General features: G+C 32.5%; 2 protein-coding genes across 3 annotated transcripts; both read right to left on the reverse strand.

The window, feature by feature from the left end:
* Nucleotides 1-14: 14 nt before the first annotated feature.
* Nucleotides 15-2,782, reverse strand: LOC111715157 (protein SYS1 homolog). Its single transcript, XM_023490426.1, has 7 exons — nucleotides 2,621-2,782; nucleotides 2,261-2,331; nucleotides 1,673-1,740; nucleotides 1,366-1,444; nucleotides 725-771; nucleotides 273-362; nucleotides 15-113 (listed from the first exon to the last, which is right to left on the reverse strand). Exons 1-7 carry the CDS (start codon nucleotides 2,709-2,711, stop codon nucleotides 89-91), a joined length of 471 nt encoding a protein of 156 aa, XP_023346194.1. The 5' UTR covers nucleotides 2,712-2,782; the 3' UTR covers nucleotides 15-88.
* Nucleotides 2,783-2,865: 83 nt separating this feature from the next.
* LOC111715155 (uncharacterized) lies at nucleotides 2,866-16,281 on the reverse strand. 2 transcript variants are annotated; one of them, XM_023490422.1, is made up of 21 exons: nucleotides 16,102-16,281; nucleotides 15,925-16,016; nucleotides 15,595-15,644; nucleotides 15,215-15,276; nucleotides 14,882-14,961; nucleotides 13,401-13,497; nucleotides 13,025-13,073; nucleotides 12,746-12,821; nucleotides 12,059-12,168; nucleotides 11,188-11,288; nucleotides 10,820-10,867; nucleotides 10,355-10,465; nucleotides 9,857-10,042; nucleotides 8,171-8,249; nucleotides 7,009-7,112; nucleotides 6,252-6,306; nucleotides 5,646-5,731; nucleotides 5,205-5,301; nucleotides 4,563-4,659; nucleotides 3,366-3,468; nucleotides 2,866-3,321 (listed from the first exon to the last, which is right to left on the reverse strand). In XM_023490422.1, exons 1-21 carry the CDS (start codon nucleotides 16,131-16,133, stop codon nucleotides 3,309-3,311), a joined length of 1,728 nt encoding a protein of 575 aa, XP_023346190.1. In that variant the 5' UTR covers nucleotides 16,134-16,281; the 3' UTR covers nucleotides 2,866-3,308. The 2 variants fall into 2 exon arrangements, with proteins under 2 accessions (XP_023346190.1, XP_023346191.1); XM_023490423.1 differs by having other exon boundaries at nucleotides 2,866-3,468; nucleotides 10,355-10,462.
* Between the last annotated feature and the right edge of the window lie 388 nt (nucleotides 16,282-16,669).

The raw sequence follows: 16,669 nt of genomic DNA on the forward strand, positions 1-16,669 counted from the left end.
ACAATTGTCACTTGTTTTTTGATTAGTTTTAAATGTTATGTTTGCCGTTTAGGAGGTTTGGTTGATGCAGTTCCGATTAAGGTTTTGATCATAAATCCGTTTTAGGTCCCATACTAAAATCCAACACAGATTCTTCAAATTATGTGCATTGTGTAATGTGTATTGTGTATGTATGTAATATGTATATTTTAAATGATTATTAAAAATTAATACACAGTTTAAATTGAAAATTTGAAAGAATTTCTATGAAATAATGTTAAATCTGTATTTTCCTGACAGGAATAGATTGAAGCTCTGTTCTCATACAGAGGAATTCTCCAGTAACACAGAGAATAGCAGTACACACTATATTGATCATCCACCTAGATATACAAGAATTAGTACTCTAGTACACAGAGGATATACCTTGACATATATAAAATCTAAAACTACAAGAACAAAACTAAAAACAAGTTTAAATCTAATTATTACTGCGACATTGCTAAAAGAAATAAAAATACTAAGGGAGGGTAAATCTGATTTCTAATTTGATATAACAGAATCTGATGAAAGAAATAAAAATATAAAGGGAGGGTAAATCTGATTTCTAATTTGATATAACAGAATCTGATGAAAGAAATAAAAATATTAAGGGAGGGTAAATCTGATTTCTAATTTGATTTAACAGAATCTGATGAAACAATTAATATTACTGAAATGATTGGTTAAAAGATAAAATTCTTACCAGGACAATGTGTAGGGAAGACTGGAGTTATACCAGACACAGATCACCTAAACAATAACAATATACCAGACACAGATCACCTAAACAATAACAATATACCAGACACAGATCACCTAAACAATAACAATATACCAGACACAGATCACCTAAACAATAACAATTTACCAGACACAGATCACCTAAACAATAACAATATACCAGACACAGATCACCTAAACAATAACAATATACCAGACACAGATCACCTAAACAATAACAATATACCAGACACAGATCACCTAAACAATAACAATATACCAGACACAGATCACCTAAGCAATAACAATATACCAGACACAGATCACCTAAATAATATCAATATACTAGACACAGATCACCTAAACAATAACAATATACCAGACACAGATCACCTAAACAATAACAATATACCAGACACAGATCACCTAAACAATAACAATACACCATATATATATATATAAAATGGTAAATATTGACATTGTCACACAATGTTTAGTAAACTTCAATAATATTTGTGCCAAGCATGACTCTTAAAGTCAGGGTTTGGCCAAGAACACCGTTTGAAATATTCTTTCACTGGGGTGAACACTATGACGTGAACTGTACAGTGTATTTGTATTTACCAGATGTAGAAGATGTACAGTACATGAGAAGTCAAGGCAAAGTTTAGTCCGCTGTACAACATACCACAGACCGACAGAACTAAATAAAAAAACTATTTGCATATTTACATACTCTCTTTTCATTTTGTTTATATTTTTTCCCCATTTTGTTTTTCATTATTTTGTTTCCGAAATGAAAATTTGTTGACTTGGCTTAATACACAAGCAAGAATACAAGCAATACACACTATTTCAAGTATAAATCGAAAGTTTTGCTTATTTTTTGTTAAATGGCAGACATTATTTTTTAGTAAAAAGGAAAAATTACCAGTTCAGAGCATTAAGGATGAATGCAGCAATCACTAGCTTTCCACTGAAACTTGCAGGTGCCAACGCCTAATCAATCAATCATTTACACAATCAATCAATCAACATTTTCAGGTAAACTTGTTACACAAAATCATTTAACTATTACTGAAATGGAATGGAATGAAAAAGATCGTGAAAGACCCCCAACGTGGGATCCCCAGACCGACATCCGAGAGAGGGCCTCCAGTCAGGTGCTGGTTACTGGTTTCAAATACTGAACAATTAGTCAATGAGAGGCATGCCCGTTACCAACTTGAAACCTTTGTCTAATAAATAATGTGTAAGATAACTTCGTTTTTCTAGCTCGAAAAGCTCGAAATTGGGCTAATTCCTACATTGTCTTCATGCAAGGTCCCTTTCGTAAAGAAACCACAGCTAAAAATAATCAATTTTCAAAATTTTAAACATCAATATCTTATTCAATATTCGCGATCAGGTGCAGGTTTGGAGGGTACCGTTGTGAATTGGACATACCACCATATTAAACTAATAAACAATAAAATTGAATCAAATGAATCGAAGATATTTTGATTTATTAAATATTTACCTGATATTTGAATATTTGATCAAGAGATCTACTTTCTCCCGTCATTAAATCAAACAAAGTTATCCATAAACCTAAAATATTTACACAATTTATTCTAATTCTTTTTTACATCATGATATCATACATCGTGCTAAGAATCCAATTCAGTTGAACAAAGTGTATGATAAGAACCAGTGCTTAGAATCCGGATCCGTTGGATCCGCAAGATTTTGGCGTCCTAGATCCGGATCCGCAAAAATATGCGGATCCACATATGCTTTAGGAAAAAACTTATCACCCTAAAATTAATTTATTTTCCCCAATTCTCAAAAAACAAAAATAAATGATTTTTCATGAAAATATACACTCCTGAACACTCACCTAGGCACACATAGAAGACAGATTGCAGTGTAACTATCTGACTAATTATCATGACAGGGTCCCAAACTGTATACCTAAACTGTCCAGCCATATTCTCTTCAGATCATTTTATCTGAAAACAAAATTACGATAAGAAAAAAATAGAAAGGATCAAGTTTTATATTGGACCCTTCGTATGTCACAAACATCGAAATAGAAAGTTAATAAAAAAATTGAAACAATTTTCAAATCCCGGACCAAAAAAAATAAAAGAATCATGACTCAGTAGCTTCTAAAAATAAAGTTGCAAGAGTAGCGACAGGTCAGAAATATACAAAAGAAATACAACACATAGATCTAAATAATATATCTGGATACAAGACTAGTATATGAGGATACAACTAAATCATATATCTAGATACAAGACTAGTATATGAGGATACAACTAAATCATATATCTGGATACAAGACTAGTATATGAGGATACAACTAAATCATATATCTGGATACAAGACTAGTATATGAGGATACAACTAAATCATATATCTGGATCCAAGACTAGTATATGAGGATACAACTAAATCATATATCTGGATACAAGACTAGTATATGAGGATACAACTAAATCATATATCTGGATACAAGACTAGTATATGAGGATACAACTAAATCATATATATGGATACAAGACTAGTATATGAGGATACAACTAAATCATATATCTGGATACAAGACTAGTATATGAGGATACAACTAAATCATATATCTGGATACAAGACTAGTATATGAGGATATCTCCTGGAATGATGCATATCGCTCTCTGAGAAGAATCCAAACCTCTCCTCTCAGAATCTCTTCCACCAAAACACCTCCAAAACAAAATTTCTAAGTGGGTAGAAAAGAGTAAAAGTAAAAATAGCACAGTGCGCCTGAACAAAATCAAGACTCATGAAATGTTTCAAATAAAGGTTGGTGGGGTTAGAAAATAGAAGTAAAATAATTGAGATCTTGTTGAGAAAACTCATGTTTTATAGATCTACTTGTATAAATTCCAAATGCTTTAGTTTTTCCCTATTTAAACCGTGTTTAAGGCCAGCTAGAATAATTGAAAAAATTGAAAGAAAATTAAATTATAAAGTATACTAACACTTTCATATAACTTGTTTATGTCCAACGATAATCATAATCAAAGTATATAAAAGTTACTAAATTTCATATCTTAAATTCCTAGAAAGGATACTTTTCACTGTAAAAGCGCTAGCTAGGGGTTCAGTAATGGCGCAGATTCCCTAATCAACGGGGATTTTGAAATAGAACCAACGAGGTTATAATATATAGAGTGATGATGTACGCTAATTCTTTACTAATTGTACAGGCCATGTACTTCGCTTCCAAAGGTCAATCTGTATATTACAGTACTCGGGGATGAGTTCTGAAAATATTTAAATGGAGAATTTGTTTTCCATGTAACTATTAAACTTTATCGTCTGCAGGATTCCATTTTCACAGAAAGATGTTTACAGTCTTTTACAGAGCAATATTTCATCGTTAATAACCTGTTCTGAGAAAACTGAGTAAAATTCAAGATACAAAACTTCCCCATACACTTGTACTCCGAAAGCGTACTACACATTTGATGTGTGTACTGTATGAATAGGCCTGTATCTCTTAATATTCTCTATCAGTAAACTGTACTAAGTGTACACTCAGGTTAAGATAGTATTCAGTAGTAACTTTATATACTAACGTAAAATTTTTCTTTCTTTTAATTTGTACTGCTAACAAATTTTTCTATCTGACATTGAAAATGGTTTAAATAGGAACAAACTAACGCAATTAGAATTTATACAAGTAGATCCATAAAACATGAGGTTTCTCAAAAAGATCTCGATTAAAAAGTTACCCTTACACTAGTAAACGCTAATTATGTCTTTAAATAATTATTACTAGGTGAACACTCTACCTCCTGTAACCAAAGCTTGAACACTTCTTGTTGCTTGCTCCAGGTTCAGGTCAATATTCTCCAATATGTTCTGCTCATGTAATCCACTCAGATACTCCTAATCAAACATTACATGTGACAAAAACTCTAAAATTCTGCTGAAGGCTAAAAATAACTATATATGAATAATTATTGAAACTCAAAATACCAATCATCCCCCACGCCCTAGAAAATATCAGAGAACAATTTCGAGTGATTTCGGAAATTTCTGTTAACAGCAAACCTTTCCATGCATCCATGTAATATTCAGGCTATTGTATTTTCAAGACGGAAATGTTTTTTTAAATATAAGGGACTGTAAAGGAAAAATAAAAGGGGGAAGCTAATCACTTTTGCTCTTGATCGCGACCCATGAAAGTTATATCTGATGTTCCTGTCTCGGGAAATTGATATAAAACTGTGTAAAATTTATACGAAAATTCCTAAATATTTTTGAATTTGTTCTCCTCTTATTTATATTTCATCATTAGGTAAACAGTATTAAGATGTGTACATTTTTTATATGTTTGTTAACTTCTTTACAATTTAAAAAAACTGAATAATCAAAACTTGTAAAATAAAAAAAATGGTTTTTCATTAGTTGACATGCATCGTTAAAATCACCAGGACGATCCGAATATAGTCGTTGAAGCGCAGTGACCCGGTAGGAAGAAGTTCGGTCAACTTGAGACTGCTCAGGTACAAATACGCTATCTCAGTTCTAAAATAACAATCAGCTAGAAATAAGACATTTCCCATACATTAGCCTTGCAAAATTCTGCTGAAGCTCCAATCAGAAGTTGAAGATGCTCGTTCTATTGAAGAATTGAGGATGAACATTGAACAATGAGAACGCACATTAAGGCATATATTGCAACTTTATCAAATGGGATAATTACTTAATTATAGTTTCAACATATAAACTGTATGACATTGTTTCTTTGCTAAATGTAACCTTTCCAGGGAATTATAAAAAAAAGTATCGAAAAAAATATGTTGAGGTTTTCAGGGTTCGAACATTTACAAGTTATTAGTTTAGAAAATCATTGAGGATCGAATATTTACCTTGATATATTTACAACATCTTCAAGTAGTAGAATACAATCCATCGAGGTTCGAATATTGACTTGAACATCTTCGAAATATCCGCTCTTAACATAAAACATAAAACCAATAAACCGTCGAGGTCAAATTGTTTTTTAAAATCTTATTTTGCCAAATCAGAAACCAAATTAATTTAACCATAGAACAAAATTCCGATAATTAATAATCTTTTTCCTAAACCCCCCTGAAACTTTATTTATTTTCTTTGTGATACAAATCTAAAAAATTCCATGAATTTTGAATTTTGATAAACCCAATGGGCTTCTCATCAACAATTTTCAAAATGAATAGCAAATTTGTAAAAATCTTAGTATTTCTTGCAAAATCCAATTATTTAGAAGATTTGAAAAACAATATATCAAAATGTGCAAATCCTCTTAATAATCGTTTGTGCAATAACTTGTTCAATCTGCATCCTTTTGTCATAGGCTTTCCTGAGCTATAAAATGTTGAAATCCAATGACTGGAATTAGGTATATAAACATAGATTTAGTTTGGTAAAGGTAAAATAAGGCATTCAGGCAGAATCCAAGATATTAGCATAAACTTAAGGGTTAATTAGTTTACCTCCTCGTCAGAATCTGAATCAAAGTCCTCTGCAATATGCCGTGCTCGATTCGCGCTGACAACAAAAGTTAGTAAATGGATAATAAAATAATGATAAGAAATAAAAATTGGACAGCAGATTGCCGACCATTAACACAAAAGAAAAGACTTAACTTGATGAGTATGATACTTTTCACACCCACCCTTTCTAACTCAGCCTTCACGAAATTTGTTGTTGTTTTTCAAGCTAAATTATGTATATTTTTCTTGAAATTTATTCCAAACGATATGGTTAAAAAGGTATTGTTCCACTCAAAATCAAAGAAATTTAGCAACATAAAATAACAGATTAGTTCCACGCAAAACTCCATGGTGAAGAATTTATTTAATTTGAAGACAGAAAATGATTTCACAGGAAAATGCAAACCACTGTTATCTAAGTGTACAAGGACCGAATTTAATGAATTGGAGATAGGTCGCTGAACTACTAGCCTCTACGCCAGTTCAAATCAAATCAATCCTATATCACCGATTCAAAGTTCATAATTTTTAAGAGCCCTAATTTAAAGTCAGCTGAGAAACTTTCCGACAATTCCAAACAATCAGAGCGCCGCAAATATTGGGTTTATCAATCTATTGACTGAGACAGAATTTTAACAGCAATTAAAAACTTAAAGTTGAACTAGCCATAGAAGATACATAATTGAACCGTCTCTATGTAGTTCAACGACTTCTAAAGAGTTGATTAAATTCGATCTTAAGCCAAGTGATTTTATACTTAGTAATATCCCCTCCATTCTCCTGAACTGTAGAGATTAGTTCTCGTCTCTCAAACCTTTGGATTCCCTCATTTAGCCTCGTATTCATACACTCACACGGGTTCTACACCAAACAATATATCAATTAATCAATTAATAAGTTCATTAGCAATCAACTAATCGAGCCTCGTATTCATACACTCACACGGGTTCTACACCAAACAATATATCAATTAATCAATCAATAAGTTCATTAGCAATCAACTAATCTAGCCTCGTATTCATACACTCACACGGGTTCTACACCAAACAATATATCAATTAATCAATCAATAACTTCATTAGCAATCAACTAATCTAGCCTCGTATTCATACACTCACACGGGTTCTACACCAAACAATATATCAATTAATCAATCAATAGGTTCATTAGCAATCAACTAATCTAGCCTCATATTCTACACTCACACGGGTTCTACACCAAACAATATATCAATTAATCAATCAATAGGTTCATTAGCAATCAACTACTTACTACTCAAAACAAATCATCCATCGACCAAGCAGCCAAGCAACAAACAAAGCCCTCAACCAAACATAGAAAGCAAGCAAGCATAGGTCGGCCCTGTAAAACTGTTTAGAGGTGCTCTTTTTCTTCAGAATTGATATATATGAAACTGAGAAAAATCAAAAGCATTTTCTTTTTCTGTTAATTATTTCGTGTGCCGCCAGAAATAAGTGAATTTTTTGTCCATTTTGGTCCATTTCTTAATTTCAAAGTTAAAATTTTCGCCAAATCCTGATTTTTTAATTTAGAAAGATGTTTTTATCATTTTGGAAATTTCAATTACTGTTCTAAAAGACAAATTAATTAAAAATCTAATAAACGAAATTTCAAATAATATATTTTTTTACAACTTTGTCTCTTTGTACAGTATTTGGGATTTTCATAATGATATAAAACAATATTATAAGTTTAAAATTAAGGATTTGGCGAAAATTTTAACTCTCAAATTAAAAAATGTCCAAAAATGGCCAAAAATTCTCGTTGTTTTCTTGCGGTACGCGAAAAATGGTCAAAAAAAGAGCACCTTTGAACAACTAATACAGGGCCACCCTAAGCAAGATACGGTGGAATCCACCAACCATGCTACAAAACAAGCCACCAAGTAACCAACGTACCTGAAATTTGATCAAATTTAAAATGAATTCTGCTCTCTCTAATATACATGCTCTCCTAAGGTTAACACCAGATCTCCCTCTGAAACAAGAATTCAATTGAGTAACTAAACATCAAATCGAAAGGAATCTGTAAATGAATGAGAGGGATGGATTGCTGACCAAGGCCAAGAGGTAGATTGCGTTGGACCCTTTTAACAATTCAGAATTAGGAGAAGCTTCTCAACGAGCAAATTATGTTTAAAATTAAGTGAGACTTGCTTGTAATCGGATTTTCAAGATTGAGACCATTTTTTATATTTACGTACAATTTCCGATTGAATGAGTCCAATTTTAGGCTTGTAGATCTAAACATAATCATTTTTTTGGCTCTAAGTTTCCAACTGGAGCGAAGTAGAAAATAAAAAATAATCTCTGTTTGCACGATTTTATGTTCTATGTTAGGTCACAGTTTATTACAGTATAATTGTCATTTCAGATCTACGAGCCTAAAATTGGGCTCATCGTATTGGATTTAATGTGAGAGTGATAAACCCATGGAACAGTTTACCAGACTATGTTAAAGAGTCTAAAACCTAAAACATTTTCAAGAACAGTTACGATGATCGTGTGAAAAATGTCGAGCATATAAAGTGAAAAATATCAAGCTTAAGAATCGCTTTTTATTACCAAAAATGGTATCTAAGCTAAACCAGAACAATATAACAATATAACAATATTGTACGTAAATTTTAAAAATGGTCTTGATTTTGAACTTACGATTACAAACGTGTCTATAGAACCTTTTTCTCCATTTTTTTGGGACACCCTGTATATCCTTACATTCGCAGGAGAAACTATACTGTTACACAGAGATCTTGAAACCTGATAAAACCCCAACAGAAGACATTTGGATCAGCGTGCGAGAAAACCAAACCGCCAGCGAATGTAAGATTTATATTAGAATGCTTGGGACACCGTTGTGTTTCGTAAAATATAGTCATGCCTTTTGAAACAGGTGTTTAAAGCTTTTATAAAGTTCTCATATAATATTTCAAATCCTTTCATCTGGTCGTAAGATTTCGCCCTTCATAACATTTTGAAATATTGGATTTTAAGGTATTCTGTCAAATAACTTTATCTCGTCACAACATTTTACCATTCATCACATTTTATAAATATATTTTGGTAAAATTTTGGTGAAATATGTTGAGAAGAAATATATATATATAATTCTAGTGCTAGAGAGTAGGGTTGGGATTTGTTTAAAAACGATCTAAAGTATAAATATATCATGCTAATTATGTTTATATTTTCAGCTTCACAGCTTGTTGATGATCAAGAAATAAACTCTAAAACTATAGACTACACTTCATCATTTCTGTGTATGGGGTGGCGTAAAAAACACTGGTTAAATAGTTATGCACATCTATTATTCCGACGCTAAAAATTAAATTGAGAGACGCTAAAAGCTGAAAAGTTCACACTATGGATGTTATTTGCTTCAAAACTATTAACTGATTATCCAAGACACGCAGAAAAAAGTACATTTATTTTTTTTTCTTTAAAATAATTTATCAAATTCAGCAACTATAAAGCAAAAAAGTTTATCGAAGAAAAATGATTATATTAAGAGATGGGAGGGGGGGGGGTGATATAAAGTTAAAATACACCCCTGTGAAAGTGTAGTAGAAAGTGTGCTAGACCTACCCGTATAATCTGAGTGGGCCGGGTAGAAGTGAGAGTATTGAGACTGCCAGGACGGATTCTATAATGAAATATTTCTCCAGGATAGAAGTATCCACTGTAGTAAGATCCCGTCTCCAGGTGTCCTCTAGAATACTCTCCGTCTCGCCGGAGAAGGATAAATCTCCGCCTTCTCTCCAAACAATCTCTCTAAATATTTAAATTTGAAAATTCAATCGGGATAAACACGATAATGATTTTAAAAGTGTTGTTAGATGGGGGGAGGGAGAGTAGAGTTACTTCCCTTTCACATAAAATTATTAAAAACCAGTAAACTATGTTACAGTGTGCGAAATGCAAATAATTATTTAAAAAATATTCCTGAGATTCAACTTTTACAAAAAAAAAAAAATAGTAAGTCTTGAGAGAAGAAAAAAGATGCCCAAAGGGGAAAATTCAATTTTAATTTTTAAAATATGTTATTCCTTATTTATGAAACTGAAGAACTGGTCGCCAGCCTACCTTAGTTGGTGTATTCTCTGCATATATCCAGGTTCCTCTTGAGGAAGTAGACTAGGATACTTCTTGATAAATGCAACACACTCAACCAGGTCGGCCTTCTCCAGCAATCTACTGAACATACAAACATTAACTGCTTAGATTCAACATTTTACGGACTAAATAAGCATCACAGAGTTCAGAGGTTGAAACTTGTGCATTGAGTATTGTTAATCTTAAACGCTTGAACTCAATATATAATTTGGATACTTAAAATAGAGTATAAAGTTAAAATTATTTCTACAGGGTATGACCATCACGGACTTGAAATAATCCGTATGTCTGAATCCCAAGGTTCACAACACAAAAGTTCTAACTTCAGAGAATTTAAAATCATTTTAAACGAATCTCAAGAAAACATGATGGTAAAATTAAAAACTAAAAACAATTAGGGTAGGCTTTGTTATTACCCTAAACCTAATAATTTACCTGGTGTATTGAATATGCTTCCACAACGACGAAACCGGATCGTCAGACCTAAGAGACAAGCTATATTACTTCATCAGATTTTTAAATTCTGAATCCAGAAAAGATAGAAAACCTTTTATTTATTAGTTTCATTTATAATACTAATAGTTATAAAGAAAAGAATTTCAGTTTTCTTGGGAAAATATAGGAAAGAAAAAAGTAGATTTCTATCTTGTATTCTTGCAGTCTTGAGAAATATTAAAGAGAAAAAGGTAGATATATAATTAATACCTTGTATTCTTGAGGAGATATTGAAGAGAAAAAGGTAGATATATAAATATACCTTGTATTCTTGAGGAGATATTGAAGAAAAAAAAGAAGAAAAAAACCTTGTATTCTTGAGGAAATATTGAAGAGAAAAAGGTTGACTGAAATCTATTCTTAGCTGTTCTTGATTCCAGCTTTCAGCTGCCTGTATTATCAGAACATCCTGTAATAGCGAAGAATGATGACGATGAAGATATTTTTAACAATAAACTTTTTTTCCTGGATAAAGTAAAACTAGGAAACAAAAAACCCAAGTTTTTCATTTCCAAAGTTAGCACATTTTTACTGGAATTTGAACTAGAAGCAGCAGGAAACTAGGGAATTAGGGAACTATGAAACTAAGGAACCTAGGAAACTAGGGAACTATGAAACTATGAAACTATGAAACTATGAAACTATGAAACTATGAAACTATGAAACTATGAAACTATGAAACTAGGGAACTATGAAACTATGAAACTATGAAAACTATGAAAACTATGAAACTATGAAAACTATGAAACTATGAAACTATGAAACTATGAAACTAGGGAACTAGGGAACTAGGGAACTAGGGAACTAGGGAACTAGGGAACTAGGGAACTAGGAAACTAGGTAACTATTAACTCTATGAAGTAAAAAAAAAAATCAGAGGCAGACAAAGCACTGATTTGTAATGGTGTCTAGGCAGTGCTCATTAAAAAAAAAGGGATAAACTCTCTCCCTATCAACGGAACAATAATAATAGTAATAGCAGTTAAATCTCCAGCGCCCGGTCCAATCAGTGTCACATATCATATTTAATATGAACCTCAGTAATAACCAGAATAAAGCGAAATAAAAGTCGTCTTTGTTCGGTTTTTGAAATAGAAATGCGCCAAAGTCAGAAAAGTTACAAATTACAAAATATCGCTTTATCCAAATGAATCTAGAGAGTAAATACTCCAGGTTTACCTTGTTCTCTGAGACCATGTGATGCATATTACTGGAGCTAAGCTCGGAGATAATAATCTTCCTTCCTCCATACTCTCCTAATCCTTCATCCTTTGCTCCAAGATCATTATCTGAACAAATATAACTTGAAAACTGATCTAATCATTTGATAATATGTATCATAGATCGTTTTATTCATAAATAATGTGTTAGAACCCAGAAATTGATGATATTTAGATAAAGTTTTAAACAATAAAAAATGTAGGTTTCTTAATTTGAAATAATACTGGGATCGAAATTAATGAATTATAGCTGGGTCGCTTGACTACCTACCGCCACTTCAAATCTTGAATCACCGATTCAGAGTTAAAATTGTATGAGGATTTGGCGGTTTGTGGTACAGAGACCTCTTACATTCGGTCCCAGAGGCCGTTCTTTTCATAAACTACATTGGTCGGCAACTTGACGTCTCCAATATTGGTCGTCAAGTGTACGGAGAAATATATATCTATCAGATAAGAATTTAGCATAAGACATCTAGCGGCCAACAAAGCGACCCCCAAAGAACGTGAACTACACGACCACTATCTATCTACGGGCTCAGGTAACTACTGTAAAAATATTTTTGAATATGTACGCCCGCGTTTTCAAATAATCAAAATAGAAATTCCTTTCATCCCTAATTCTACTTATATATTTAATGTTTACCCTTGATTACTGAAACTCCTAACTGTGAGAGAAGAATTTCTTCCACTCTACTTAAATTAAGCTTCTCCGTAGAAACCTAAAAATCTCACGATTCATTGATTGACATTGAAAATTTATAAAAGAACTCTACTCATTATTTAAATTTGCCATTGTACATGTACAATATCTGTAAATTTGAACAATGTATAATTCAAATTTAAGTATTAAACAACAATTAACGATGTTTTTTCAAAACTCGAAAAAGATAATTTAATAATCTAGATTCAGAAATTTTTTTGCCTGAATTTGTATCGAGGCGAATCCAGCTATTATCAGTGCAACACAGATACTAAAATAATATCACATATAAGATGCTGATGTAAAATTACTATTTTTATAATATTTTATATATTTTAATAATTTTTAACTCTAAAATTAATTTTTGTATATACAGTTAAAAAGGTATTGGCGCAGAAATTATTTAATGTATTTAGTTTTAATCTAAAAATTTACAGGGGTAAACATGGTCCATCTTTATAAAACATCATATTGGAATTGTTTAGGAATTTATGTTTCAGTTGTTGTAGTTAACTATTTGGAGATAGGAACCCCCTGTCATTCATCGTCCGACGTCCCTTTTATTAATCTTTTTTTTAAATCCATATTCGGTGAACACCTGAGAATGGTTTCCACTGCTGGTTCTGGGATAAGGATGTGAACTGATGTATCCGACTCTATAGATCCCAGACACCTGGAGATAAACTCAAACTGACCTAGAAACATATTATTACTATTAGCCAGTGCTTAGGATCCACAATATTTTGGCTTACTGGATCCGGATCCACAAAAATATAATTGGTCATGTGGCTGCAGCGCCCGGCCCCCTAGCCTATCGAAGCCGCGGCGCTAGACCTCTAGCCTGTCTAAGACGCAGCGCTTGGCCCAGGGTCTAAAAATCGTTCTCTTGGACAGACCTAATAAATGTTCATGACCTGAGCCCGAATTTTCCCATCCGTGCTTTTTGTAAACATATGATGTCTTCACTTACTCACGGTGAAACACAACCCCTCTCAGCAAAAACAAATAGAAAGCATAGTAAAATTAGATTAAGCATAGTAAAATTAGATTATGTGCTGACACCTATACTTTGGGTGACATTTAGCAGACAAACACAAGGCCGGTTCTAGAAAGATGACTCTTAAGAGTGGTAGAAGAGCGGTATTATCTAAAACCGCTCTTATAATGCTAATACCAGTGTTTAGGAAATACGGATTCTTTAGACGCTAATGCTGCCTAATTCGGGGTTGGATTATCTAGCCTAGAACAGCTGACGAGTTCTTTAATCATCCTAGCTAATACCAGTTTTATCATCCATCCTCTAGAAATTTGACTTTCCAGCGCACGCTCGAGCACTTAACTCTGCAAAAAAATTTATAATAATTAAAGACTAATTTTAATAATATATTCTTTATTTTTGTTGAAAGATTCATGGAAATATTTAATTATCAATATTTATTTATTTTAATTGAATTTAAGTTTTAATGTTCAAATAAATTACATTTCTTAAAGCAAGAAATTTTTTTATGCTTTTTTCTTCATACCTTTTTTTGCTAATTATTTTAAGTTTACCTCGAGAGGGAGGGGGATTATAAATTATTTTCCATTTTGAAAGTAGTCATTCGTTTTTTTAACCCTGTAATTCAATGGGCGCATTACAATTTTCTTTTCTCGGGATATCTACCCAAACCAAAATAATACCAGCATATAGGGTAGATTATCCTACCTAAATCAACCTTGTGGCTGGATTTAGGTAACACCACTCTTTGTAATACCGGTATCATGCATAATACCAGTATTTACACTTCTAAAGAACACATATGGTAGATGATCTACCCTTAATACCACTAAGCAGGATTTGTTAAGAGTGGTATTTTCCTCACTAGAACCAGCCTACGATAAAACACGGAGACATACAAAAAACGCCTTAAATACGCCCGTTAAGTTGGCAAGATACGGGCTCAGGATCCGGTTCCATTTAATTCCAGGATCCGGATCTGGATCCGCATCAAAATCAAGTGGATCCTCATCAGTGCTATTAGCACCAGTCTGGGCTGAAAAATGAAAATGATTTTATAGGAAAATGTTAAAAAGTTATACCTGGATGAAAGATTATACTAGATCTAAGTCTTTTTAAGTACTGTGTACAGGACCAAACTGTAATCTTCTGATATATACTCCTAAACGACAAAAAAAAAACTTTTAAATCAGACAATCCAAAAAAACCTTGCCTCTTCCGAATTTAAAAAAAATCTTTAATAATGAACCTTAACCAAAACTATCCTATTAATAATTCAAATATTTTTTACTTCATAAAATATCCATAAAAACTTGTAAGTTTACATCGAACAAACAATAAATTACATATCCTTCTCGTCAGGAATAAATACTTTTTAAAAACTCAAAGGACGAATAAAGTTTCTAAAATATTACAATGAGTTCTTGATTTCCAGGTTGGAGTAGTTTTCCAGTATATCAACCAAAGGAAGCAGCGTCTAGTTTTTTTTAATATTAGAATCTTGAATTTCATAAACCCCAAAAAAATATTAGCGTCTCATCATTGCTTATTGATTTTAAACCATTAAATTATAATCCAAAATAAAACTTTTGTTCAAGTTAGTGTGGGGGGCCGGGGAGTCTCTCCAGTTATCAGGCTAGCTAGTGGGTGAGGGTTAAAAAGAGCTTGAAAAAGCAGGTTCATATTTTTTCTTGTTAAATCAATAAAAAATGGGATCTTAGGGGAAGAAGAAAATAAAAAAGTTGGAAATTGAATTGGATTTGATCCAAGTTATATCAAGGGAAGATTCTAGTTCCTGGTTTATCTGATCAATTGGGTTGAGTGATTCAAAGCAAGAGCACAAATCTAAATTTATAAAAATTCATTTAATAAAACTTGATTGTCGATATACAGTCCAGATATTTATTGAGCTAAGATGTAAAACGACTTTATATTAGGCCGTTTTAATGGAGACAGTGGTATTTTCCTGGACATCCTCTGTCTTAGCCTAAACGCTCGCCCCCCCCCCCTTGTCTATTCTGTTCTAACTGCAAGCTCTCCCTGTAAGTGCCAACCTAACCCTAAAGGGAGGGTTGCGTGAGAAAGGGGGGGAGTCGATTATTAAAGTTTCGTTCACTTATATTACCAGGGAATAATGGTCGGAATTCTTTGATAGTTGTGTAGAGTGGACTAAACTTGAAGGTACCCGCCTGTCCACATTTATCATTCAAACTTTCCCTACAAATATTATATAAGTCTCTGAATTCAAGTGATGGTTAATGAATAAAATGACGCAAGATAAAATTAAATATCGTCAACTTACCCCCGACTTTTCTTTATTCCAAGGTTCTCCATCTTCAATAGGAAACAAAAACAAAATTTCTTAGACTCAAAGCGCCATAACGTTCTTCATTGATCGACAACTGTGAATAAATGATTCAAATACTGCACTGTGTCAAGACTCAAGTCAATGAAAATTTTCGCTTTAGCACAATTGCCCCGTCAAATTTAACATAACTTCTTGGTTCCGATGCTACATCATCGGAACTAAAATTCGAAGTATAAGAAAATTCAGAGGCGTTCGAGGAGGGGGGTGGATCCGCATTTGAACTACTGCCGTTTGAACTATGGTACGTTTGAACTATTGTTCGTTTGAACTATTGTTCATTTGAACTACTGACATGACGTCATATCCTGTAGTTTAAATCAACGCATTTCTTGCTCATTTGAACTATTTTTCTACCCCAATTCAGTTTTTAAATTTTTTTTATAATCTCCATAAAGTTATATTCATGACAATTAATTAGATAAACATTACACAGAATGAACATAAAAATAGTTCAAATGAACATAAAAATAGTTCAAATGAACATAAAAATAGTTCAAATGAA

This window comes from Eurytemora carolleeae, unplaced genomic scaffold, assembly GCF_000591075.1.
Source record: "Eurytemora carolleeae unplaced genomic scaffold, Eaff_2.0 scaffold1690, whole genome shotgun sequence".
Lineage (NCBI taxonomy): Eukaryota > Metazoa > Arthropoda > Copepoda > Calanoida > Temoridae > Eurytemora > Eurytemora carolleeae.